This window comes from Tamandua tetradactyla, chromosome 15 (assembly GCF_023851605.1).
Source record: "Tamandua tetradactyla isolate mTamTet1 chromosome 15, mTamTet1.pri, whole genome shotgun sequence".
NCBI lineage: Eukaryota > Metazoa > Chordata > Mammalia > Pilosa > Myrmecophagidae > Tamandua > Tamandua tetradactyla.
The window spans coordinates 50,420,575-50,447,819 of NC_135341.1; the positions used below are offsets into that span (position 1 = coordinate 50,420,575).

A 27,245-nucleotide genomic window follows, 5' to 3' on the forward strand; every position below is an offset into this window, starting at 1 on the left:
CACCCCCCATGTGGGACATGACTCTCAGGGTGTAAATCTCCCTGGCCACTTGGACATGATACCCAGGGATGAACCTGGTCTTGGCAACGTGGGAGTAAGAAAGCCTTCTTCACCAAATGAGGGAAGAGAAATGAAACAAAATAAAGTTTCAGTGGCTGAGAGATTTCACGTAGAGTCAAGAGGTCATTCTGGAGATTATTTTTATGCAGTGTAGATATCCCTTCTCAGTTTTGGGGTAATTGGAGTAGCTACAGGGAAAATTCAGAAACTACTGAATTGTAATCCAATAACCTTGATTCTTGAAGATGATTGAATAACTATAGAGCTTTTAAGAGGTGTTCATGTGATTGTGAAAACCTTGTGACTGATACTCCCTTTATCCAATGTATATGCAGATGAATAAGAGAAAAAAAAGACAAAAAAATGAATAGGTGGTATGGGTTGGGGATGGGTATGGGATGTTTTGGGTATTCTCTTTTACTTTTCTTTTTAATTAAAAAATTTTTTTTTGAATAATGAAATGTTCAAAAAGTGATTATGATGATAAATGCACAGCTATATGATGACACTGAACTACTGATTGAGCACTTTAGATGATTATATGGTATGTGAATATATATCTCAACAAAAAATTAAAAAAAAATTATTTTAAATAATGAAAAAAAAAAAGAGGCCCAAAAAACTGTAGGGATTTTGGTGATGTTTCTTAAATCATTTTGCTTCAGGCCTCCATTATGTCTCTTGAATCACATTGCTTTATTCTGTACCTTTCTTCGTTGTATATGTGTCATCTTCCCGGGGATCGATCCCCTTTACCCCTCTCCTGTGTTGGATTTCTTATTTCCTGTATGCCAGATCTTCCATTTTCTCATTTTTCCCTTCCACTTGATGAAGCATATCTTCTAGTAGCTTATTGACAAACGATGTGGAACAGGCAAATTTTTGAGATCTTGCTTTTCTGAAAATGCCTTTAATAATCAAGTATGGTAGTAGAATAGTTTGGCTGAGTATAGGTTATTTATATGTTGTCTGTAATTTTCCTTTAGTTGTTTTGAAGATATTTCATTTAGTTATTTCTGTATTTTGGAAGTCTGAAGCAATTCTTATTTTCCCACCTATGGAAGCCTGTACCATTGTCATTTTCCCCAGTGTTTGAAATTTGTTATGATAATTTAAAGTATATACTTAGTGACTCACAGTCTCATCATATAATTGTGCATTCATACCACAGTCAATTTTAAAACATTTTCATTACTCCAAAAAAAAAAAAGAGAAAACCTCAACTATCCCATGTCCCTTAACCCTCCAACCCCCATCATTGACCCCTGATATTGGTGTGGTACATTTGTTACTGTTGATGGAAGAATATTAAGACATTACTGTTCACTGTAGTCCATAGTTTGCAATAGGTACGTTTTTTCCCGAATACCTCTCTGTTATTAACTCCATTAATAATTTCATACGTTTGTTCTAGTTCATGGAAGAAACTTTTTATATTTGTGCTGTTAATCACGGTCATTGTCCACCACAACATTTATTGTGTTTGACAGATCCATGCTTTAACCTCTGAGTTTCCTTCTGGTGACATATATGACTCTACTTCCCTTATGAACCATATTCACACACACTTTAGCATTGTTAATTATACTCACAATAATGTGCTACTGTCACCTCTATCCATTTGCACACACTGGAGTTCAACCTAGTTAAAAATTCTGCACATTTTAAGCAACTACTCCCCATTCTCTAGCCTCATTCTAAATCCCAGTAAGCTATATTCTAAATTCCATGTGTATGAGTTTACATATTATAATTTGTTCTTTTGTGTCTGACTTATTTCGCTCAAGGTAATGTCCTCAAGGTTCATCCATATTCTTTTGTGTCTGACTTATTTCAGTCAACATAATATCCTCAAGGTTCATCCATGTTTTTGCATGTTTCAGAACTTCATTCCTTCTTACTTCAGAATAATATTCCATCATATGTATATACTACATTTTGTTTATCTGTTCATTGGTTGATGGACACTTGTATTGTTTCCATCTTTTGGCAGTTGTGAATAATGCCACTATGAACATCAGTCTGCAGATGTCTGTTTATGTCCCTGCTTTCAGTTCTTCTGAGTATGTACTGAGTGGTGGCAACTATATGCTTAGTTTTCTGAGGAAGCACTAAACTGTCTTCAATAGTGGCAGTATCTCTAATGATATTTTTAATTAAAAACTTTTTTTTAATTGAGATAGTCATGTTATAAATGCCTCCTCCTATAAAATGTACAATTCAGTGTGCAAACATTACCATTGTCTAATTCCAAAACATTTTCAACACTTCAAAGGGAAATCTTATACCCAATAGGAGTCAGTCCCTCTTTTCCCCTCCCCCCAGCCCATTCCTGCATGGAGAAGGGGACCCTAGAAGTAGCAGGATAGGGGATTCTTCACTTTACTTAATAGTCAGTCTTGTCCTGATGAATCCAAGTGACTGAATAAAACAGCGCTAATGAAATCATTCCCTTAAGCTTTTTTTTACATGACAACTTTATTGAGATATAATTAATGCATCATACAAATCAGCTATTTTAAGTATACGATTTAATGGTTTTTAGGGTATTCAGAGTTGCACAACTATCACCACAGTTAAGTTTAGAATATTTTTGTCATCCCCAAAAGAAACCAGTATCTGTTAGCAGCCACTCCCCATTTCCCCTTAACCTACCCTTCATTCAGCTCTAGGCGACCACCATTCCACTTTCTTTCTCTATGGATTTGCCTGTTCTGGACATTTCACAGAAATGAAATCATACGATATGTGGCCTTTGTATGTGGCTTCTTTCACTTAGCATAGTGTTTTCAAAGTTCATCAGTACTGTAGCATGAATCAGTATTTCATTTCTTTTATCCCTGAATAATATCCTGTTGTGTGAGTATATCATATTTTATTTATCTGTTCATCAGTTGATGATCATTTTGATGGTTTCTGCTTGTTACCTCATATGAATAATGTTGCTGTGAACATCCATGCACAATTTTTTGCATGGATATATGTTTTCAATTCTCTTGGCTACCTAAGAAATGGAATTGCTGAGTTCTGTTGAGTTTTAAATTTATGCTATCATGTTTTAATTTACAAGAGCTTGTTTTTATTCTCTGAATACTTTTTCTTTATTATTTTTTTTAATAGCCCACTGGTCTTGTTTCATGGTTTCAATGTTTTCTAAAATCCTTGAGGTTATTAATGAGTTATTTTTTAGTTTTCTTCCACTGTTTTTTTTTCCTGCTATTTTTTTAGTCTTCTGAGTTTGTGGCTTTCACAGATATCTTGATTGTTGGAGAGTGATGAGGGAGGGGTATGAATTATGGAGCAGGGTGGATGTCGGGCAAACCCACATTTCAGCGTGTGAAGTTTCACCTAACAAACATACGCACCCCAATGCCTTATACCTCCCTTCCCCATAGCCACTCTGGCCTCTAGGACCGTCTTCTATCCAGAGTGATAGAGGATGAAATGGTAGAAATAGAGATGGTTATAGAGAGGTGACCTGGAGGTCCAGCTACCTCATATAAAGACTTTCAGCTGATGCGCTGCTTTTGCCTGGGCCTCATTCACACCATTTAGAGATACCTCACAGTTCTTTGGAGAGGTATGATGATGCTTTTTGTTGGATTCACTCTCTAGAGGCACTTGGGTTGTAACTTTTACTGTTCTGCAAAGTGAGTTATCTTTTCCTAACTTATTTTCTACCTTTCCATTAGTTATTGAAATTGCCAGCCTCCAGTTGTCTCCATTGTCTTTGCGAGTTTATACCTTTTACTTCCCACAGGTACTTACATTTTAGTGGGGTGTAAAAAAGAAAATGAGATAAATGGTTAATCTGAAGTGTTTAGTTTGAAAACTCAAGTGCTTTTATTCTAATAAAAGTATTACTTTTGGGGGAAACATTAATGATTTCTATTTGGAGTTATTTCCATATGTATATAATTTTTAAAGAGATTAAGCTAATAAGTTAACTGAGTTGGGTCATTTGTTTAATCTTTTAAAATTAGATTTTGGGGAGTCATAGCATGTCGGCAATAAAAGGTAAAAAGAAAGCAAAACCCATAATTTAGTGATGAAGTGTTACTATTTCTCGTTCATTCATTCAGCATTTACTGAGTCTCTTGTGTGCCACGTACCTGACATAAAAAACATACAGCGTTTCATTATTGAAAACTGTGTGTGGGACGGGGGGGAGGTGAGGGATTGTGCTGATTGTAACTGTTATGTACCCCAGCAAAACTGTGTTCTTCTAATTCAGTTTTGTGGGGACAGACCTATTGTTTGTTTGGGACCTTTTGATTAGATTGCTTCCATGGAAATGTGACCCCACCCGTTCAAGGTGGGTCTTAATCCTTTCTTGGAGCCTAGAATGAGAGAGACCTCATAGCCCATATGGAGCAGCAGAGAGTTCAGATGCTTGGAGACAGCTCAGAGAGCTCAGAGAGGAGGCCACTAAAACTATGAGCTGAAAACAACGAAATCTGGGAGCAAAGGGCCAATAGATGTCGCCATGTGCCTTCTCATGTGTCAGAGAAACCCCAGAAGTGATGGACCTTTCTTAAGTGAAGGTATCCTCTTGTTGATGCCTTAATTTGGACATTTTCATGGCCTTAGAACTGTAAATTTATAACCTAATAAATCCCTTTTCTAGTATATTGCATTCCGGCAGCATTAAACTGAAACGGGGATGAAGAATGGTGAGGGTTAGAGGATGAGCAGGTGTAAGGGTGGGGAGATCAAAGAGATCTTTATATTCATAAAAAGGAGCCAAGTGCTGGTTTCAGTTTTTTTCTTTTTTTTTAAATCAACAAAAGTGATATATTTAGGTGCTGTGGGGAAGAGAGACAATGGATTTGTAAACCCTGGAGTGAGGTTCTGCTTGCCTCAGGTTGCTACTGTGCGGCGACCCCGATCTGAAGGCAACCAGAAGGCAAAACCTTCAACTGAGGACTTGGGGGATAAAGAAGGAGGTGAATATATTAAACTGAAAGTCACTGGACAGGATAACAGTAAGATTCACTTCAAGGTGAAAATGACAACACATCTCAAGAAACTCGAATCATACGTCAAAGATAGGGACTGCCAATAAATTCACTCAGGTTTCTCTTTGAAGGTCAGAGAATTGCTGATAATCATGTCCAGAAGAACTGGAAATGGAGGAAAAAGATGTGATTGAAGTATATCAGAACAAATGGGGTCATTCAACAGTTTAGAAACTCCTTATTTTTTTTCTTTTCTCTTAATCCTTTTTTATTTTTAAAAACAGTTCTTTTGGGCAGGCCATGGTGGCTCAGCAGGCATAGTTCTCGCCTGCCATGCTGGAGACCTGGGTTCAATTCTCAGTGCCTGTCCATGCAAAAAAAAATAATAAATAAAGTTCTTTTGTAATGTGGTGTTCAAAACAGAATTGAAAACTGGCACCCTATCTCTAGAACATCTGATATTTTGAATTCTGGTACTCAGTATTCATTATTGTTTTCATTGTGCTGATTTTGGTGATCAAGACTCAGCCCCCTTCATATTGCCTTCTCCTTTTAAAATATTACATGTGTACTCAGAGAGATCACCTTTTCCAGGACGGTGCATTTTCAGGCTTGTGGTGATAAATAAGATCAATCAGCGAGAGTGTTCATAATGGCTTTCCAGTTGGCCCTGATGTTCTAGCATGTGATTGCTTCACTCCTGAAATGTGACTTTCAGTGGGAGATAGAAGGTTTTCAGAGAACCGAACTGTGGAAAAATGACTTTTCTTTACTTTTAAAATCTGAAGGTCTAGACCAAAAGGAAAGGAATATCCAGTTAGAGTCAAGATGACAGATATGGTGGGAATAATGACTAACTCCAAAGATGGATTCACTAAAGAGACAAAGCATTTTAAGATTAAAAACAATCTTGTTTTTAAGATCCCAGAAAAATTCTAATTTTCATTAACAGTTAATAAAGTTATTCATGCAAAGTGTATACAACAACAACAAAAAAGTGATGTATCTAAACTCCTTACATGTGCTTTTATGCTGAGGTGACACTTGGGTTAGCTACTCTTATAGCAGTACTGTCATTCCTGCTCTGTTCTCTAATCTTTCCTCCATGAATATTTTACTATCTTGCATTATATCTTACTGACTTCTTCCTTTTAAGCACCTGATTGGTATCTTGTCTGCCATTTCAACTTTTGCTCTTTCTATCTAAGGCAAATTTTGGTTATACAAACCTGACCAACATGACTCAAGAGAGGAAAGATATTGGTATCTTCCTTTCTGCTGCAAAAAACGTTTTCATAACTCTCGTCTCTACATTTTATTTATTTATTTTTAATGAGTGGGTTTATGGGTGAAGTGTGAGTCATTGATATCTTCAGGGAAAGGTGGAAATTTCAAAAGATTTTTTTCTAATCATAAAAATGTGTAGATTTGAAAGTTGATCTTTTTTTTCCAGGACTTTTAGAGGACCTGAATGTTGATTCTTGAATCACAGTTTATGTTTATAACATTTTAAGGTTAATCCAATAGTACTTATTCTATTTAAAAATAGCAGAGTGGTTTTCATTTGCTTAGAATTCCATTATGTCTATGATATTAATAGTTAATATGAAATTTGTTAGGGAAGTATGCTTTTACCATAGATTATCAGTGTCTTAATTTCCTGTCCGCTGATACAAATACCATATAGCATGCTGGCTTAAACAACAAGAATTTATTTGCTCATGCTTTTGAAGCTAGGAGAAATCCAAAATCAGGTGTCTGAAAGGCAGTGATTTGTCTGCAAAGACTGTGGTGTTCTGGGATTAGCTGTTGGCAATCCTTGGTATTGGCTTTCCCATCACATTGTAGTGTCCTCTCCTTTCTCTTCCAGGTTCCACTGACTTCCAGCTTCCTCTGTTTCTGATTTTTTTTCTCTTTATAAAGGACTCCCATAATCTAGATTAAGACTCAGTTTCATTCACTTGGGCCACATCTTAACTAAAAATAACCTCTTCAAGAGATCCTGTTTACAATGGGTACATACTCATAGGAATGCGGATTAAGACCAAGAACGTGTCTAAATTTGGGGTACATAACTGAAGCCATAACTGATTGTATAAAATTTTATACAATTACTAGTTTGCAATTACTCTGACAGACTAAATGAATCTTTTCCTTTATCATCATATTGATAAGAATTTCACAATTGGTTATCCTTACACATATTTTCATAGTATGAAATAGCCTCTTAATGTAGATTTTAAGTGATTTTTTGGGATAAAGTGGTTATCAACAGCTTCTAAATTTGGGAAAAAGGGAAATTCCTTTTTTAAAATATATTTTCTTTATTGCACTTTATTCACATGTACAAAGCTTTTATCTGCTTACAGTCATGATTTACATGCTATTTTTTCATCTTTCTATACCTTATTGGTTTGATGCTAACTTTTCCTTGTCTTTTATAGCTTACTTTGAGTTTTCTAATGCTGCAAATTTTGATTGTTGACCTTGACTTAATAAATTTATTTTTGCCAGCCTGGGCCGTTTTCTGTTTTGTGTTTTGTTTTGTGTTGATTAAAAAGAAATTGAAATGATCATCTTTATTCATGTAATTCATGTATTATGTTTTAAGTTTTATTTTTGCTCACATCGAAACATACTTAATATGAATATTGTCAATAAAGATCATTTTTGGTCAGAAGGAGAGCCTAAAGTCTAAAGCCAATTTAAGTACTTTTTTGTTTTGGGACTTAATTCTTGTAATTCTGTTTTATTAACAGTAGCAGAGGTTAGCTACGCTTTTCTAGTATTAGCTTTGTTTTGTGTGTGGTGGTAACATATTTAACATAAAATTTGCCATTTTAACAAATTTTAAATGTATAGTTTGGTGGCATTATTTTTGCAGTGTTGTGCTATGTTGCCATCACCACTTTATATTACTGAAACTTTCATCACCCAAAACATAAACTCTTTACCCATTAAGCAATAACTTCCCATTCCCCCTCACCCCAGCCCCTGATAAACTGTAATCTACTTTCTCTCTCTATGAATTTGCTTATTATAGAATTTCATTTAAGTGTAGTCATACAATATTTGTCCTTTTGTGTATAGCGTCTTCTTTTTGATATTCTTTTGGGGGAGGAAATATTTCAGTAATAATTCCATATACCTCAAAAAGAAAACACATGTGCTGTTCAACAGTTGGACTTCCAGTATCTCTCAATATTGCTACATTATCTAGTCCATTGGAAATTTTAAGGATAACCAATTGTGAAATTCTTATCAATATGATGATAAAGGAAAAGATTCATTTAGTCTGTCAGAGTAATTGCAAACTAGTAATTGTATAAAATTTTATACAATCAGTTATGGCTTCAGTTATGTACCCCAAATTTAGACACGTTCTTGGTCTTAATCCGCATTCCTATGAGTATGTACCCATTGTAAACAGGATCTCTTGAAGAGGTTATTTTTAGTTAAGATGTGGCCCAAGTGAATGAAACTGAGTCTTAATCTAGATTATGGGAGTCCTTTATAAACAATCCTTTATAAACAATCATAATTTGCAGCATTAGAAAACTCAAAGTAAGCTATAAAAGACAAGAAAAAGTTAGCATCAGACCTGAGCATGCAGGTCTGGTGTTGGGCTTACATTTGTGTTTGAAGACATACAATTCCCCACCCTCAACTACAGATTAACTTTAGCCAGGGGATTTACTTCTAAGTTCTGCCTTGTCACCTTCTTTTTTGCCACTGTGATTTCAGATCTTTTGTTTTTTCTTGGCATCAGTTACAGTCTATATAATTGAAGATTTAATCTGCAAAATGACCCCTGTGATTTAGGGATAAATTTAACAAAAGAAGGATAAGATTTATACATGGACAACCACAAAACATTGTGAAAATAAATTAAAGAACGCATTAATAAATGAAAGCCATTCTTGGATTGGAAGATTCAGTAATATTAAAATGGCAGTACTCCCCATATTGATCTACAGATTTAATGTAATCCCCCAGAAAATTCTGAGCTGATCCTAAAATTTACTTGGAAATCAAGGGACCCAGAGAGTCAAAAAAAAACCCATAAAAAAGAACAAGAGAGACTTCCGGAGAAGATGGCGGCTTAGTAAGACGTACGGGTCTTAGTTTCTCCTCCAGAACAGCAATTAAAGAAACAGAAACAATACGAAACAGCTCCCGGAGCCACGACAGAGACCAAAAAGACAGCGTACCCCATTCTGGAACGGATGAACGGGCAGGGAGAATCTGCTGCAGTGAGATACCCAAGGGGCGCGTGTTTTCCCGGCCGGGGCGGCTGGTGACTGGGGTCCCCTCCACGCACGTGGCTCCCTGGTCTGACTGGGAACGTTGGATAGCGGGGCCCTCCCGCCACGCTTGGCGTCTCGGGCCAGCTGGGCAGTTTGAACCGGCACTCCCCCAAACCGCAGCGGCCGGCGACCCCCCCTCCACGCGCGGTTTCCCGGGCCGACTGTGAGATTCGGAGTGGCAAGTTAAAGGAGCCACAGAATCTTTTACTGGTGGGCCCCGCAGACAGACGAGCGCCACGAGCGCCACCTACTGGGCAGGATAAGAAAAACAGAGCCCAGAGATTTCAGAGAAAAACCTTTCAACCAGCCAGGTCCCACACCCAGGGAAATCTGATCAAATGCCCAGACACCAGCAGAAAATAATGGATCACGCTCGGAAAATTGAAGATATGGCCCAGTCAAAGGAACAAACCAATAGTTCAAATGAGATACAGGAGCTGAGACAACTAATGCTGAATATACGAACAGAAATGGAAAAACTCTTCAAAAACCAAATCAATAAATTGAAGGAGGACATGAAGAAGACATGGACTGAACAAAAAGAAGAAATAGAAAATCTGAAAAAACAAATCACAGAACTTATGGGACTGAAGGACAAAGAAGAAAAAATGGAAAAAACAATGGATACCTACAATGGTAGATCTAAAGAGACAGAAGCTACAATTAGTGAACTGGAGGATGGAACATCTGAATTCCAAAAAGAAACAGAAACTATAGGGAAAAGAATGGAAAAACTTGAGCAGGGGGTCAGGGAACTGAATGACAATATGAAGCGCACAAATATATGTGTTGTGGGTGTCCCAGAAGAGAAGGGAAAAGGAGGAGAAAAACTAATGGAAGAAATTATCACTGAAAATTTCCCAACTCTTACGAAAGACCTAAAATTACAGATCCAAGAAGTGCAGCGCACCCCAAAGAGAATAGACCCAAATAGGCGTTCTCCAAGACACTTACTAGTTAGAATGTCAGAGGTCAAAGAGAAAGAGAGGATCTTGAAAGCAGCAAGAGAAAAACAGTCTGTCACATACAAGGGAAACCCAATAAGACTATGTGTAGATTTCTCAGCAGAAACCATGGAAGCTAGAAGACAGTGGGATGATATATTTAAATTACTAAAAGAGAAAAACTGCCAACCAAGACTTCTATATCCAGCAAAATTGTCCTTCAAAAATGAAGGAGAAATTAAAACATTTATAGACAGAAAGTCACTGAGAGAATTTGTGACCAAGAGACCAGCTCTGCAAGAAATACTAAAGGGAGCACTAGAGTCAGATACGAAAAGACAGAAGAGAGAGGTATGGAGTAAAGTGTAGAAAGAAGGAAAATCAGATATGATATATATAATACAAAAGCCAAAACGGTAGAGGAAAATATTATCCAAACAGTAATAACACTAAAAGTTAATGGACTGAATTCCCCAATCAAAAGACATAGACTGGCAGAATGGATTACGACCCAGCAATACCACTGCTAGGTATCTACTCAAAGGACTTAAGGGCAAAGACACAGACGGACATTTGCACACCAGTGTTTATAGCAGCATTATCTACAATTGCAAAGAGATGGAAACAGCCAAAATGTCCATCAACAGACAAGTGGCTAAACAAACTGTGGCGTATACCTACGATGGAATATTATGCAGCTTTAAGACAGACTAAACTTATGAAGCATGTAATAACATGGATGGACCTAGAGAACATTATGCTGAGTGAGTCTAGCCAAAAACTAAAGGACAAATACTGTATGGTCCCACTGATGTGAACCCACATTCGAGAATCAGCTTGGAATATATCATTGGTAACAGAGACCAGCAGGAGTTAGAAACAGGGTAAGATAATGGGTAATTGGAGCTGAAGGGATACAGACTGTGCAACAGGACTAGATACAAAAACTCAAAAATGGACAGCACAATAATACCTAAGAGTAATGTAACTATGTTGGAACACTGAATGAAGCTGCACCTGAAATATAGTTTTTTGTTTGTTTGTTTGTTTGTTTGTATCTTTTGTTTTTGTTTTTTTCTTTTTCCTTTTTTTATATATATATTTTTTATTAGTATTATTATTTTAATTCTCTTCTCTATATTAACATTCTATATCTTTTTCTGCTGTTTTGCTAGTTCTTTTCCTAAATTGATGCAAATGTACTAAGAAATGATCATACATCTATGTGATGATACTAAGAATTACTGAGTGCATGTGTAGAATGGAATGATTTCTAAATGTTGTGTTAATTTCTTTTCTTTTTTTTTGATTAATAAAAAAAAGAAAAAAAAATTCTGTAAATTTAACGTGCTGGGCCAATGAGCTCTAGTAAATTTCTATTTTCCTCCACATTTCTTTTTCAAAAAGAAAGAAATAATTTTGCCAAATACTGATGGCTTATATACCAAAATGTAAAAAAAGACAAAATACATTCTTTCTTGGTGGAAAAAAAAAAAAAAAAAAAAGAACAACATTGGAGGTCTCACTCTTCTGAGTTTCAAAACTTACTAGAAAGCTAAAAAGATTGTACGTAAATATAGGCATATAGATCGGTGGAATAGAATTGAGGTTCCAGAAATAAAACCCTTCATTTATGGTTATTTTATTTTTTTGGTTTAACGAAACACAGGGTTACTCTTTTTCATTCTTGTAAAATATATACAACTTAAAATATACTATTTAATCCACTTTCAACTATACAATTCAGTGGGAATTAATTACATTTTCATTGTTGTGCTACCATCATTTCCATCCTGTGGTAGTTAGATTCAGGTGTCAACTTGGTCAGGTGAAGGTGCCTAGTTCTGTTGCTGTGGACATGAGCCAATGGCGTGTGAACCTCACTTGTTGCTGATTACATCTGCAGTCAGCTAGGAGGCATGCCTTCTGCAATGAATGATGTTTGATTTAATTGGCTGGTGCTTAAATGAGAGAGCTCAAGGTAGCATGGCCCAAGCAGCTCAGCATATCTCATCTCAGTACTTACAGCTCAGCCCAGGCTTTTGGAGATGCAGAAAGAAATCACCCTGGGGAAAGTTGTTGGAACCCAGAGGCCTAGAGAGAAAGCCAGCAGAGATCGCCCTGTGCCTTCCCCACTTAAGAAAGAAACTTAGTGGAAAGTTAGCTGCCTTTCCTCTGAAAAACTAAAGAAATAAATCCCTGTTTATTAAAAGCCGATCCACTTCTGGTGTGTTGCATTCTGGCAGCTAGCAACCTAGAACACATCTGTTGCCAAAACTTTTCCATCACCCTAACAGAATCTGTACCAATTGAGTATTAGTGGTCAATTGATTTTTTTTTAATTTTTTAATTTTAATTTTTTAAGACTTTTTAATATATAACATAACATATATACAATGCAAAGAAAGAAAACAGCAATAGTTTTCAAAGCACTCTTCAACAACTAGTTACAGGACAGATCCCAGAATTTGTCATGGCTACCATTCCATCATCTCAGATTTTTCCTTCTAACTACTCCAGAACATTGGGACATCACTATTGACTTTTTTCTTTTCTTTTTTTTTTTTTTTTGTGAAAAATAACACATATACAGAAAAGCAATAAATCTCAAAGCACAGTGCAACAATTAGTTGTAGAACAGATTACAGAGTTTGGTATGGGTTACAATTCCTTAATTGATTTTTTTTTTTTTTTTTGCACGGGCAGGCACCGGGAATTGAACCCAGGTCTCTGGCATGGCAGGTGGGAACTCTGTCACTGCACCACCATTGCCTGCCCCTTAATTGATTTTTGAAAAAAATATTTTTATTGAGAAATCTTCATACACATACAGACCATACATGGTATAAAATCAGTGTCCCACAATATCATCACGTAATTGTGTATTCATCATCATGATCATTTTTAAAACATTTGCATCACTCCAGAGAAAGAAATAAAGAGAGAAAAGAAAAATCTCATACATACCATACCCCTTACCCCTCCCTCTCATTGGCCACTAGTATTTCAATTTACCCAATTTCTAATCTTTTATCTGCTACTATTATTTATTTTTTACCCTTATTTTCTATCCATCTGTCCATACCCTAGATAAAAAGAGCATCAGATATAAGGTTTTCACAATCACACAGTCACATTGTAAAAATATATCGTTATACGGTCATCTTCAAGAATCAAATCTATGGAATACAGCTCAGCAGTTTCAGGTACTTCCCTCTAGCCACTCCAAACACCATAAACTAAAAAGGAATATCTACAAAATATATAAGAATAACCTCCAGGATAACCTCTCAACTCTGAAATCTCTCAGCCACTGAAACTTTATTTTGTCTCGTTTCTCTCTTTCCCCTTTTGGTCAAGAAGACTTTCTTAATCCCATGATACTGGATGACGGCTCATCCCAGGAATTCTGTCTCACGTTTCCAGGGAGATTTATACCTGTGGGAATCAAATCCTACATAGTGGGGAGGGCAGTGAGTTCACTTGCTGAGCGTCAGTTGATTTTTGACAATTCAGTGTGGGAGAGAATAGTCTTTTCAATAAATGGCACGGGCACAACTGGATATCCACGTGCAAAAGAATGAAGTTGGAACCCTACCTCATACCATATGCAAAAATGAACTCAAAATGGATCATAGATCCATATGTAAGAGCTAAAACTTTAAACTTTTAGAAGAAAACATAGCCACAAATGTTTGTAACCTTGTGGAAGTAGTGGTTCGTACCTATAATACCAAAAAAAGTGACAAAAGAATAATTAAATTGGACTTCTGAAAACTGAGAAATTATTGTTTTTCAAAGACACCATCTAGTAAGTGTATGTGGAAGTTGAATAAGTACCTTTTCTCTGACCTCTTCTTTTTTAATTAAAAAATTAAAAAAATATAACAAACGCAAGCATTCTTAACATATGATCATTCCATTCTACATATATGATCAGTAATTCACAATATCATCACATAGTTGCATATTCATCATGATCATTTCTTAGAACATTTGCATTAATTCAGAAAAATAAATAAAAAGACAACAGAAAAAATTTCATACATGCCATACCTCTTATCCCTCCCTTTCATTGATCACTAGCATTTCAATCTACTAAATTTATTTTAACATTTGTTCCCCCTATTATTTATTTATTTTTAATCCATGTGTTTTACTCATCTGTCCATAAGGTAGATAAAAGAAGCATCAGACACAAGGTTTTCACAATCACACAGTCAGATTGCCAAAGCTATATCATTATACAGTCGTCTTCAAGAAACATGGCTACTGGAACACAGCTTTACATTTTCAAACAGTCCCCTCCAGCCTCTCCATTATGTCTTGAATAACAAGGTGATATCTGTTTAATGCCTAAGAATAACCTCCAGGATAACCTCTCGACTCTGTTTGGAATCTCTCAGCCATTGACACTTTATTTTGTCTCATTTCTCTCTTCCCCCTTTTGGTTGAGAAGACTTTCTCAATCACTTGGTGCTGAATCCCAGCTCATTCTGGGGTTTCTGTGCCACGTTTCCAGAAAGGTCCATACCCCTGGGAGTCTTACCTCTTCTTGACCACTTTTCCCTTTATTCTCTTTTGCCTGTTTACGGGATAATGAATGTTTTATAAATGGTGCCTTGCAAATTCTTAGTAGATATTTGTTGAAAAAGAGAAAAATGAAAGGTATGTATTTTATTTTATAAAAAATTTACTAATTTTAAAACTCCCTTCACTTTAATAGGGTTTTTAAGAGTTGTGTTCTTGTTCATGCTCTCCCATTTGTTGCTCATTTTTGATTTTATCTTTTTTCTTTGGTATCTTTGTTTATGTTCTTTACCCTGGTACTTCTGCTTTCTGCCCCCCTGCCCCGTTTCCTGCTTTATTTCACACTTTTTACATCTCTGACCTGTCCTCATCAATGTGTACTACTTTTTCACCCTCCTTTCATTCATCCTCTGTATGTTATGTTTTTCTATCCTTGAGATCTTTTAAAAGGCATGGGAAGAAGAGGCCATTTGAATAATAAGTGGGTCAGTACAACTAAGGAAAAGCTGTTTCTCAAGAGGTCCTGAGAAGGCGGTTGTTGGCAAGAGCACATCTTCCTAATTTGGGTTCTGCATGGTTGATGAAGTAATATTACAAAAATCATGTTATATATACAGCCTATTAGAATTCATGACAGAGTAACATGGTTAGCAAGGAAGGAAGTGAAACCACAGGCATGAAATCTTATGAATAGAGAAAATAGAAAGATGATCAATTGATACCAATATTAGCTTTAGTTGTTGTCAATGTTAGGATTAATATTATTAATTATTCAACATACCAGACGTAAAAAACTTTTTTGGCAATTCTTAGTCTACTGAATGTAGAAGTAGAAGGAGTGATTATATAGGTTCCCACTGACCAATTATAGGGCATTCAACTTGTAATTTATGAAATATGAGTTTAAGTTAACCTTTATAGAAGTGCCTTTTATTTTTCCTGTGGGTTCTGTTAATGATTTATTCATTTTATGTAATGGTCTCATCCAGATATCTGCAGGAGTGATGTCTTAAGCTATAATCATACTGTTTTTTCTCTTTTCTTCATTTCTTTTCATTCATTCATTCTTTCTTTTTCTTCCTTCATTTCTTTCTTTTTAATTTCTATAATCTTCCAGGATTTTGGGCCATCTATCCCTTTTTTATATTCTTCATTGGTATATTTCAGTGTTGTGGTTACCTTTGCCTTTAATTTTTTCAAATCGAGACTTTTCATTACAATTCCCACTTCTCTTGACTTTTGTTCACCTACTCGTCTATGCTTCACCACCAGTTATTTTTTCCCAATACTTATAAAAATTTTCAAACATACAGAAAAATGGAAAGAATTCTACTGTGAACACCTGTGTACCTGCAAGTGCCTAGATCCCATAATTAACACTGGTGTATTTTATCACCTGTCTCACTATTCCATCCTTTTTTGGGGGATGCATTTCAGAATAAGTAGCAGATAACAGTGTACTTTAACCCTGAATATTTCAGTATGTGCATCATTGACTAGAGGTCAATATTTTGTTTACAAATCGTTTTGTATCTTTTGATGTAAAGTTTACATAGAATGATGTGCACAGATCTTAAGTATAAGATCTCTGTCTTCTGTTTCCTTCTCAGTCAACTGTGTTTTGGTAAGGGTACTAGAACCCACTGTAAGACCACACTCCCAAAACTATTAATTTTTATATTTATTTAGATTTTCAACAACATGCTTTGAATAGCCACAGTACTTTAAGAATCTTTCCTTTTTACGGATTTTGTTTTTATTATGTAAGTGTGCTACTGTACTACACAGTAATATGACTACAGATATTTTGATTTTTTCCAAGATTGTTCCATGCTTCAGCAAAAATTTCTAGCATGACTAGTGATATCATATAATGTAATTGGAGGAAATAACTTGATGTTATTTTTAATAAAAGTATGAAATTATAAAGAAGGGCAAGGATTGCCATTTTGTCAATTTCATAAGGTATGTAAAAAAGTACTTAATTCAAGACATTTTAAACATTAATGGAGTGCCTTATAGTTTAGCAAGTGCCTTAATCTCTTAACTCATTTGAGACTCACATTAACCATGTTAACCATATTATTCTCTATAAATGAAGAAGTCTAGGCTTAGGAAGGGAGAAGGGCAATACAATACATGGTAGTATACCTATTTGAACTCAAATCCTCTCACTTTAAATTTCATCATCTGACAACAACTCCAGCCACACCGTCTTTAGTCCAGGTGCCTTTCCAGATACTGCAACTTGCTTGTGTATGACCACCTGGCGTTCTCTTGTAGTAGCATTAACTGTACTGTCAGCTGTTATGAAAAGGTATATCATCACAGTATTTCTAGTTCTCCATAATGCAATGCTTAGATACAGGGAACTGCGTTTGTCAGGATGCATGCAGGTCCAGAATTGTGTCAGTGTGCTATATTTAGATTGTGACATGCTAATACCATAGGCACATTCTGGTTTCACAAAAGTGAACAGTATTTTATTTGAAGTTCATTTTTAAGGTGATAGATGCCTATTTTTCAGACATGTGTTATGTGAGAAACTTACTGGAGAAAAGAAAATCTTAATAATGTATCTGTATGTTTTGAAGGCTTGTATTCCACAAAGTCTTGAAGGTTCGTCCCTTCTCTCCTTCAAGTAGACGGATACTTAATGGCAAAACTATATGGAGAAAATCAACTTGACATAGTCAAAGGACTAAATGTTGTTATTTTTGTTACTTGCCAATCGATGTAAAGATTTAGTTCTTTACCACTAAAGAAAAGCTGAAAGTGATTAACGTGTCTCCTGAAGAAGAATGTTCTTGAGGAAACTATGGCATAGAAATTTACTGAAGTCCATTAGGATCAGAAACTGGAAATAATCTATTTGAGGTTTCCTTTGAGTCTACATTTTATATTTGTCATTTTGTTGAAAAGCAGTTCTCCTTTGGCTAGCCTAGGAATTTTATTTCTTTTAAGGTTTACCCCTATCTCTAATATAGAATGTTCTGGAATAATTAGAAGATAGGTTGCATAGGCCCTAAAAAACTTTTATTTATTTATTTATTTATTTATTTATTTATTTATTTATTTATTTATTTATTTATTGCATGGGCAGGCACTGGGAAATGAACCTGAAGATTTTAAATTTTTATAATTTTATAATATTTGGTAAGCATATCTGCCTACAGAATACAAATAACAATTCTTTTGAAGGCACCAGATTGTTCTTTGAAATAGGTAAGGTTGAGCTGCTTGATGTGTTACTGAAAAAGGTTTAGGCCCTTGCTAGTCAGTCATGTTGTACCTAGATGCCCAAGGTAGATGGACAGGAAATTCTTCCCATTTCCTGTTTATCATGTGTCTCTGTCCTCTTTCCTGTCAACCTTCTCATCGGGCTTACTAGCCTGGATGTGGAAGCAGTTTAGTTTGTTTTTGAGGCAGGTTTTTTTTAAAAAAATATTTTTATTGAGATATCTTCATGCACCATACAGTCCATCCAGAGTACACAATCAACGGCCCATAACATTGTCTCATAACTGTACATTCATCACCATGATCATTTCTAGAACATTTGCATCTCCAGAAAAAGAAACAAAAAGAAAAAAAGAAAAAACCCATAATCTCACACTACTACCCCTCCCTCTCACTGGCCACCAGTATTGTAATTTACGCAGTTTTTTTTTTAATCCCTTATATCCACCTCCCATTATTTATTTACTTTTTGTCCTTATTTTTTTACTCCTCTGTCTATACCCTGGATAAATGATGTGTCAGCTACAAGGTTTTCACAATCATATTATGAACACTGTATGGTTATACAGTCTTTAAGAGTCAAGGCCACTGGAATGCAGTTCAACAGTTTCAGGTACTTCCTTCTAGCCACTCCAATATACCATAAACTAAAAAGGGATGGCTATATAATATATAAGAATAGCCTCCAAGATAACTTCTTGACTCTGTTTGAAATCTCTCAGTCACTTAAACTTTATTTTGTTTCATTTCTCTCTTCCCCCTCTTGGTCAAGAAGGGTTTCTCAATTCTATCATGCTGGGTCCCAGCTCATCCCCAGGAGTCATGTCCCATCTCGCTCCGGAGATTTTTACTCCTGGGAGTCATGTTCCTCAGACGGGGGAGGGTAATGAGTTCATCTGCTGTGTTGTCTTAGAGAAAGAGGCCATATCTGAGCAACAAAAGAGGTTCTCTAGGGGTGACTTTAGGCATAATTATAAGTAGTCTTAGTTTCTCCTTTGCAGGAATAAGTTTCATAGGGGCAAGCCCCAAGATTGAGGGCTTAGCCTATTGAACTGGTTCCCCCCACTGCTTGTGAGAATATCAGTAATTCCCCAGATGGGGAAGTTTAATATTTCCCCCTTTCTCTTTGCAAATACTTTTTTATTCTCCAACCAGATTACTCTGAGAAGTACTGGAGCATCACGCTAAGCTTTTACAAGATGAACAAAATCTCACTCCCTATTCAAGGGATTAATTATGGTAATTATGGTGTTCAAATAAACTGATCATACAAGTTAAATTAGATAATGCTCTACTAAAAATGTAAATTTTAGACCAAATAATCATCTCTTCCTTTGGTTTCACACAGGAGTTGAAGTTTTCAAATATAGACCATATCATCCTTTACCTTGTATTGTGATTGACCTTAGTCCTGTCCAGATCAGCTTCATTCATATCTCTAGTTGATGTCTGATCTCTAGTTGATGTCTGATCACTTTTTCAACAGTTGCTGTATGGAATAATGCTGACTTTCATAGCTTCAGAGCTCGAGTGTCACACAAATATGCAAAATTCCAGAGAACGACCAGGTTATAAACAAATAGCTGATCATCTCAGAATTTAGGAATAACAGAACTCTGGAATAGATTATGATTATAAGAGTTTATAATTTAGAAACCTTTACAATAGGCCCCAACCTGATAACTCATGTGGTTTGAGGTTTTTTTAAAAATATTTTTATTGATACAGCTTCACACATGTATTCTATCCAGAGTATACAATCAACAGCTTACAATAGCCCATGTGTTTTTGAGGCTGTATTATGAAAAGGTGATTCTTTATGTAAATTTGTATGCTGGGAGTATCTTGGCAAGTCTAAGGCATAGGCAGTGTTAGTTGAAAAAGAATGAAAATGGAGTATGAGGAAAGAGGAGAAGGGAGAAAAAGAAATATATTGAAAAGTGCCACCAGATAGTGTGACTTCAGATAGTGTGTCTCAGTTCTATAGTATGTTATGCCTAATTTGAGCGTGATCCACTTGGGGCCTGTTTATTCTTTGAGCCTTGAAACTAAGTAACTGAATGTTTCTATTTTTGAATGCGTCTCCTCTTGAAATTTTAGAGAATCATGAAGAAAAAAATGTCTCCATAATCCCACTCTCCTGACAAAACCACTGTTAACTTTTGATGTATTTCCAGCCAAGTATATTTTTTTCTTTTCTAATTATTTTTACATGTGCAGAATTAGAAAATACCTATGTTTCTGTCTCTTGCTTTCATGAAATATCTTTCAGTGAATCTTTCATGAAATATCTTTGGAAAGCTGGCTAAAGGACAAATATTGAATGATACTTAGCACCAGTGCATTAGGTAAATTGTTGTTCCAGTCTGAAAAGGAAGTTTGTATTACACGTTGCTTATTTCAAAGGTGGCTAATTGTATATACCATTACTATTACGTAAGGGAATGATGCAAAATGTTGGAGAAAACTCCTTTGTGCTCTTCAGGAATTCTCTTGATTTGTGGTTGGCGTATATCTACTGCTGCTTTCACACATTTCTTGTTTCCATTTAAATTAGTCCTGTTCTTACTTATCATATCCTGATACATTTTCTGTGACAGAGTAATAAGCCATCATCAGTCTTCATTCTGTTGACAAACATAACAGGCTAGCTCTGTGGAAATCTGAATTGATGTCAGATAAGATATGCCACATTGCCTGAATTTTCACTGGAGAAAACTTTTGGGAAACCTCAATTGGTGATGTGGTTCTATTTTATTTTGCCTGAATCAAGTAAATTCCAGTATATTAAAGTAACTTATAGTTTTAATGTAGCTAATTCTGTTAGGACAAACTTAATTGAACTCCTTTGTGACTCATGACTTTGTGACAGTGTACTTCTCAGGAATGTGTATAGGAGAGTGAGAAGTGGTGCGTTTTGGCATGTATTCTCTCATGGAAATCTATAATCTTAAATGCCACATGATACAAAGATTAGATGTTCTTTATCATCCTTGTTTTTTTCCCTCTCTCTTTTGTAAAAATGGGTCTATTTAATAATAACAATAATAATGGAAGAGATCCATAGATATATTCCTAATCACCAGGTTATGTTAGTTTTGTTCATCATTCTATCTTCGGCACTTCCATAGTACCTGGCAATAGTAGGTGTGGACAATGGTGGTTATTGTTAATTACAGAATAACAGATTTTCATTTATCGTTTTATGTGATAATGGTTTAATTGGATTTGTTTCTTAAATTACATTAAAGAGCAAGGTTACCTTCATAACTTTAAGGCTTTTTATTAAAACTTCTTGAAATGCTTTCCCAAAACCTTAGACTAATGACTTTTCTGAAATGTTTTTTTGTTATTAAATGGAAATAGATTTTAGAAATACTTATAATAATTTTAAATTGTTATATAGGATTACTGGTGACTGCAGTTTTCTGAGGCTAATATTATATAACACATTTCATAGGTTGCTGTGGATGCGTGATAGAAGTGTTTGAAGCTTTAGTAATTGCTATAATTTAAGTATTCTAAATGTCTTAGAGTACTTTGGTAGTGAGGAAGAGTATTTGGTGACTAATCTCTCTAAGGAGAAATATAATTCCTCGTTGTTAAAAGTGAATATATAGGGCGGGCCACGGTGGCGCAGCAGGTAGAGTTCTTGCCTCCTATGCTGGAGACCTGGGTTCAATTCCTGGTGCCTGCCCGTGCAAAAAAAAGAAAAAGTGAATTTATAAATGAGCATTAAAACTGCACAGAGAGAAACACCCTAAGTTATTGTTTCTGTTTATTTCAGGGCTGAAAACAGAGTGACCTCACTTTTCAGAATTAAAAGACGTTAAGAAAACAAGATGGGGACTCCTGGCCCTGGAAGAAAAAGAACACCTGTAAAAGACCGATTTTCTGCAGAAGATGAAGCTTTGAGTCACATTGCCAGAGAGGTGTGTCTGAAAAACCTACTTTCAACACTGAGTTGTGCAAATGAGGATGTTTTAAAAATGCTTGGGGGGAGAAACATACAGACGTTCATTCATTGGGCTAGTTTCAGATGCTTACTTTGAACAAGATGTTACGGCTGCCCTTCTCTAAGATACTGTATTAAAATAAAATATAGTTACTATCTCTTTCCTTGAATATCTATTCAAATCATCTAAAGTTAATTTTTCATTTTATTTCTCTGTTACTTGAGTTCTAGGTACTTGTCTGTGTATGTTGAAATTTATATAGTATTTAGAATATTAAAGATGTGAAAATGATGTTATAGAAATGCTCATTGCGTGATAATAGTTAATAAGTTCCAACAGATGCTTTAGAATTTTGACAGAAATAGTCCTTCTTTGGTGTCTGTTCAGATTCAATGTCTTAGCTGTTGTTTTTTGAAATAGTGCAATGGTATTTTACGTTTAATTATTTTAGCTAGTAACAGAACTTGTGGGGCATTTTTGTTGTTTCGGTTTGTTGGCAACTTGGAAAAAGTAATAAAAAGGATAGGGGTATGCCTGCCCATGCCAAAAAAAAAAAAAAAAAAGGAAGGGATATCACTTACTGAATCAGTGGCAGCATTTCCTGTTGCATATTGGAAATTTAAGATAACTTCCAGCTGGGATTTCTTAGTAAACTGACCTTGTCAGATTAACTCCTATCTGCAGCTGCAGACCTGACCATAAACTAATCTGGAACAAAAATTCCTTAGAGCATTACTAAGTTATGTTCTTTTGATGAGAATTAATCCTTCATCACTTCCTCTTTGTTATTCTTAGTAAATAACTCATTTAACACTAGTACTATTTCCTGTTGACATATTACACAGTCTTTTGATCCAGCTCACTGTTATGTTTTCTTCCTTTCAAGTCATTCAGTTAGCTTCTGAAAATAGAAGTAAATTGGTAGGTAGGTATTTGAAGCAAAGCAAAGTTATTATCTAAGAACTGATGGCAAAATTTTGGTTTTACTTTAACAGAATTACTCTTACAAAATATAATCAGTGGGATAAAAGCACAAAATATTAAAATGAAGGTATTTGCCACAATTTTAAACTTTTGCATTAATGAAGCATTTTGGAAGCTACATGTTTTTAGTGAAAATTGAAATTATCCAGTTTATTTACTTCTAGGATTGGAGAGATTTATCCAGGTTTCTGTAAGGGGAGAAAATGGCAGCACCTTGTAGACTCCTTTTGCATTGTCACTAAGTATTTATACTCTTTTTTGAGGGTATGAGGCTCCTTTTAAAGAATTGGGTAGGATTCTAACGTCAAGCATTTGTTGAGTGTTTACTATGTAACAGACACTAGTCTTAGCATTTAACTAGCATTAATTATTTTAATCCTTATATAGTTCTGAGATTGGTTTTATTATTATCTCCATTACATAGAAAGATGAAGTAACTTCTCCAAGTCCACACAGCTAGGAAATAGAGCTTGTATTCAAAACCTTGAAGTCTGGCTTCAGAGTCTGTGCATTTAACCATTCACTGTATTGTACTGTTTCTTAAGCATCTTTTCAATTTCCCCATTAATACTTGTTTTTCTGTAACTTTTCATGACTTTGAGAACATTTTAACATCTTGACTCTCACAAAACCCTATGAGCTAGGTAGAATAGCTATTATTATCAGCCTCATTTATAGGTAAAGAAACAGATAAGGCTCAAAGAGGTAAATGTGTAAAACTTATCAGAACCAGGGTTCAAATTCAGCCATTTAGAGCCATTGTCCATTCCACTCTTGCCATCTTCTTCCAGAAGGAATGGGCTTTGGAGACTTACAGATATGGCTTTGAATTTTGACTCCACTGGTTGCCGAGTAATTTTATTAAGTAATTTCTCTGAATTTTGGTTTCCTCATCTGTAAGTGGAAATACAGAATCCTTATCTGTAAGTGGTGGTTAAAAGAGATGATGCCTGTAGGTTTTTAACATTGTGTTAGACTTGCAGCAGGCTATTTTGTTACTTATGAATAAATAGAAATTGAAAGTGAGAATAGAGAAGAAAGGTGAAATAGGCTCCTTTTGTAAAATAAATTGACTTAGATAGATTTTTTATTAACTTTTTAATTTTTTAAAAAATATAACAACACAAACATTCATAACATGGTCATTCCGTTCTGTATATATAATCAGTAATTCACAATATCATCACATAGTTGCATATTCATCATCATGATCATTTCTTAGAACATTTGCATCAATTCAGAAAAAGAAATAAAAAGACAACAGAAAAAAATTCATACATACCATACCTTTTACCCCTCCCTTTTATTGATCACTAGCATTTTAATCTACTAAATTTATTTTAACATTTATTCCATTATTTATTTTTATTCCATATGTTTTACTCGTCTATTGATAAGATAGATAAAAGGAGCGCCAGACACAAGGTTTTCACAATCACACAGTCACATTGCGAAAGCTCTATCATTATACAGTCATCTTCAAGAAACATAGCTACTGGAACACAGCTCTAGATTTTCAGACAGTTCCCTCCAGCCTCTCCATTGCATCTTGACTAACAAGGTATCTGTTTAATGCATAAGAATAACCTCCAGGATAACCTCTTGACTCTGGAATCTCTCAACCTTTGTTCTTCCTCATGCAAAAACGTTTTTAAATTTGTACATTTAGTCACTATCATTGTACACTCTAGGCATTCCTAGATTATACTATCTCAGTCTTTATTATCTATCTTTCTTTCTGATTTCGTTTGTGCCCCCAGCCCTCCTCCCTCTATCATTTTCACATTCAGCTTCATTCAGTGTTCTAACATAATTGTATTACAGTTAGGTAGTATTGTGCTATCCATTGGAGCTGAAGGGATACAGATTGTGCAACAGAACTGATTGTAAAAAATCAGAAATGGATATTTTCTTTTGGTCAGGATGGCATTTTTTTAAAAAATATTTTTATTGGAAAATCTTCACACACATACATGCATATGTGGTGTATAATCAGTGGCTCATCACCATGATCATTTTTTAGAACATTTGCATCACTCAAGAAAAAGGAATACAGAGAAAAAGGAAAAAACTCAAACATACTATGTGCCTTACCCCTCCCTTTCATTGACTGCTAGTATTTCCATCTACCGAATTTATTTTAGCCTTTGTCCCCCCCCCCCGTTATTTATTTTTTATCCATGTTTTTTAACTCATCTGGCCATAACCTGGATAAAAGGAGCGTCAGACGCAAGGTTTTTACAATCACACAGTCATATTGTAAAAGTTGTATCTTCGTACAATAGTCTTCAAGAATCAAGGCTACTGGAACACAGCTCAGCAGTTTCAGGTACTTCCCCCCAACCACTACAATACAACATAAACTAGAAAGGGTTATCTCTAAAATGCATAAGAATAACCTCCAGGATAACCTCTTGACTCTACTTGAAATCTCTCAGCCACTGAAACTTTATTTTTCTCATTTCTCTCTTCCCGCTTTTGGTCAAGAAAGCTTTCTTAATCTCTTGATGCCAGATCCTCACTCATCCTGGGAGTTCTGCCCCATCTTGCCAGGAGGATTTGTACCCCTGGGAGTCATGTTCCACATAGTGGGGAGGTCAGTGACTTCACCTGCCAAGTTGGCTTAGAGAAGCCACATTTGAGCAACAAAAGAGGTTCTCTGGGGGTGACTCTTAGGCCTAATTTTAAGTAGGCTTAGCCTGTCCATTGCAGGAAAAAGTTTCATAGGGGTGAACTCCAAGATTAAGGGCTTGGTCTATTGATTTGGTTGTCCCCACTGCTTGCGAGAATATCAGAAATTCTCTAAATGGAGAAGTTGAATATTTCCTCCTTTCTCCCCATTCCCCCAAAAGGACTTTGCAAATACTTGTTTATTCATTGCCCAAATTATTATGGGGTATATCAGGGTATCACATTACCCTGGACAAACCAACAAAATCTCAGACCTTATTCAAGATTCCATGTGCTTATAGTATTCAACTAAACTGACCATAAATGTTAAATTAGGAAATGTACTACCCAAAATATAAATTTTGCACCAAATAAACATCTCCCCCTTTGGTCTCACACAGGAGTGGAAGTTTTAAAATATGGACTATATCATCCTTTACCCTGTATTCTGATTTACCTCAGTCCCATCCAGATCAGCTTTATTCATTTCTCTGCTCGAAATCTGATCACCTTTTCAACTTTTTAAAATTGTTCCTGTATGTGGTACTGCTGACTTTCATAGCTTCAGAGCTCTAACTCTGAGTCCCAGGTGTCACATAAATACCTGAAGTTTCTGAGAATGACCAGGTTATAAATAAACAGTTCAGTATTTCAGAAATAACAGTTACAACTCCTTAATATATGTGACTGCTGCAAGAGCTTATAATCTAGGACCGTTTACAGTAGGCCCCAGCCTGATAACCTATGTTCTTGGCTCCAGTTCACCGCATATATATATATATATATATATATAAAATAAAAATATTAAAAAAATATATATATATTAAATATTTTTATTGTGAACAACAAACAAAGATACAAACATTCTTGATATGGTTACAGTCAGTCACAATATCATCACACAGTTGTGTATTCATTACCATGATCAATTTTTTGAACATTTGATCTCTCCAGCAAAAAAAAACAAAAAACCCCACAAAACTCATACTTGCCATACCCCTTACCCCTCCCTCTCATTGACCAGTAGTATTTCATTCTACTCAATTTATTTTAACCTTGATTCCCCCTATTATTTGTTTATTTTTTTATCCATATTTTTTAGTCATCTATCCATACCATAGATAAAAAGAACATCAGACACAATGTTTTCACATTCACATGGTCACTTTGCAAAAGCTATATCATTATACAATCAGGTTCAGGAAACATGACTACTGGGACACAGCTCTACAGTTTCAGGTACTTCCCTCTAGCCATTCTAATACACCAGAAACTAAAAAGGGGATATCTGTATAGTGCATAAGAATAACCTCCAGGATAGCCTCTCAACTCTGTTTGAGATCTTTCAGCCACTGACACTTTATTTTGTCTCATTTCTCTCTTCCCCCTTTCAGTGGAGGAAGTTTTCTCCATCCTTTGATGTCAAGTCCCAGCTCATCCCAGGATTTCTGTCCCACATTGCCAGGAAGGTATACATCCCCGGGAGTTATGTCCCACATAGAGAGGGGAGGGCAATGAGTTCACTTGTCATGTTGGCTGAGAGAGGCCACATCTGAGCAGTAAGAGAGGCTCTCTGGGGGTGACTTATAGGCCTAA

General features: G+C 35.6%; 1 protein-coding gene and 1 pseudogene across 16 annotated transcripts in view; both read left to right on the plus strand.

The window, feature by feature from the left end:
• Window positions 1–27,245, plus strand: part of LRRFIP2 (LRR binding FLII interacting protein 2) — a 124,705-nt gene that overhangs the window by 12,384 nt on the left and 85,076 nt on the right. For all 16 annotated transcript variants that reach the window (XM_077129828.1, XM_077129835.1, XM_077129832.1 and 13 more), the window contains exon 2: window positions 21,827–21,971. In XM_077129828.1, the coding sequence (XP_076985943.1) occupies window positions 21,882–21,971 (90 nt within the window). In that variant the 5' untranslated portion in view covers window positions 21,827–21,881. The remainder of the gene's footprint in view (window positions 1–21,826; window positions 21,972–27,245) is intronic.
• LOC143656821 (small ubiquitin-related modifier 1 pseudogene) lies at window positions 4,748–6,940 on the plus strand (annotated as a pseudogene).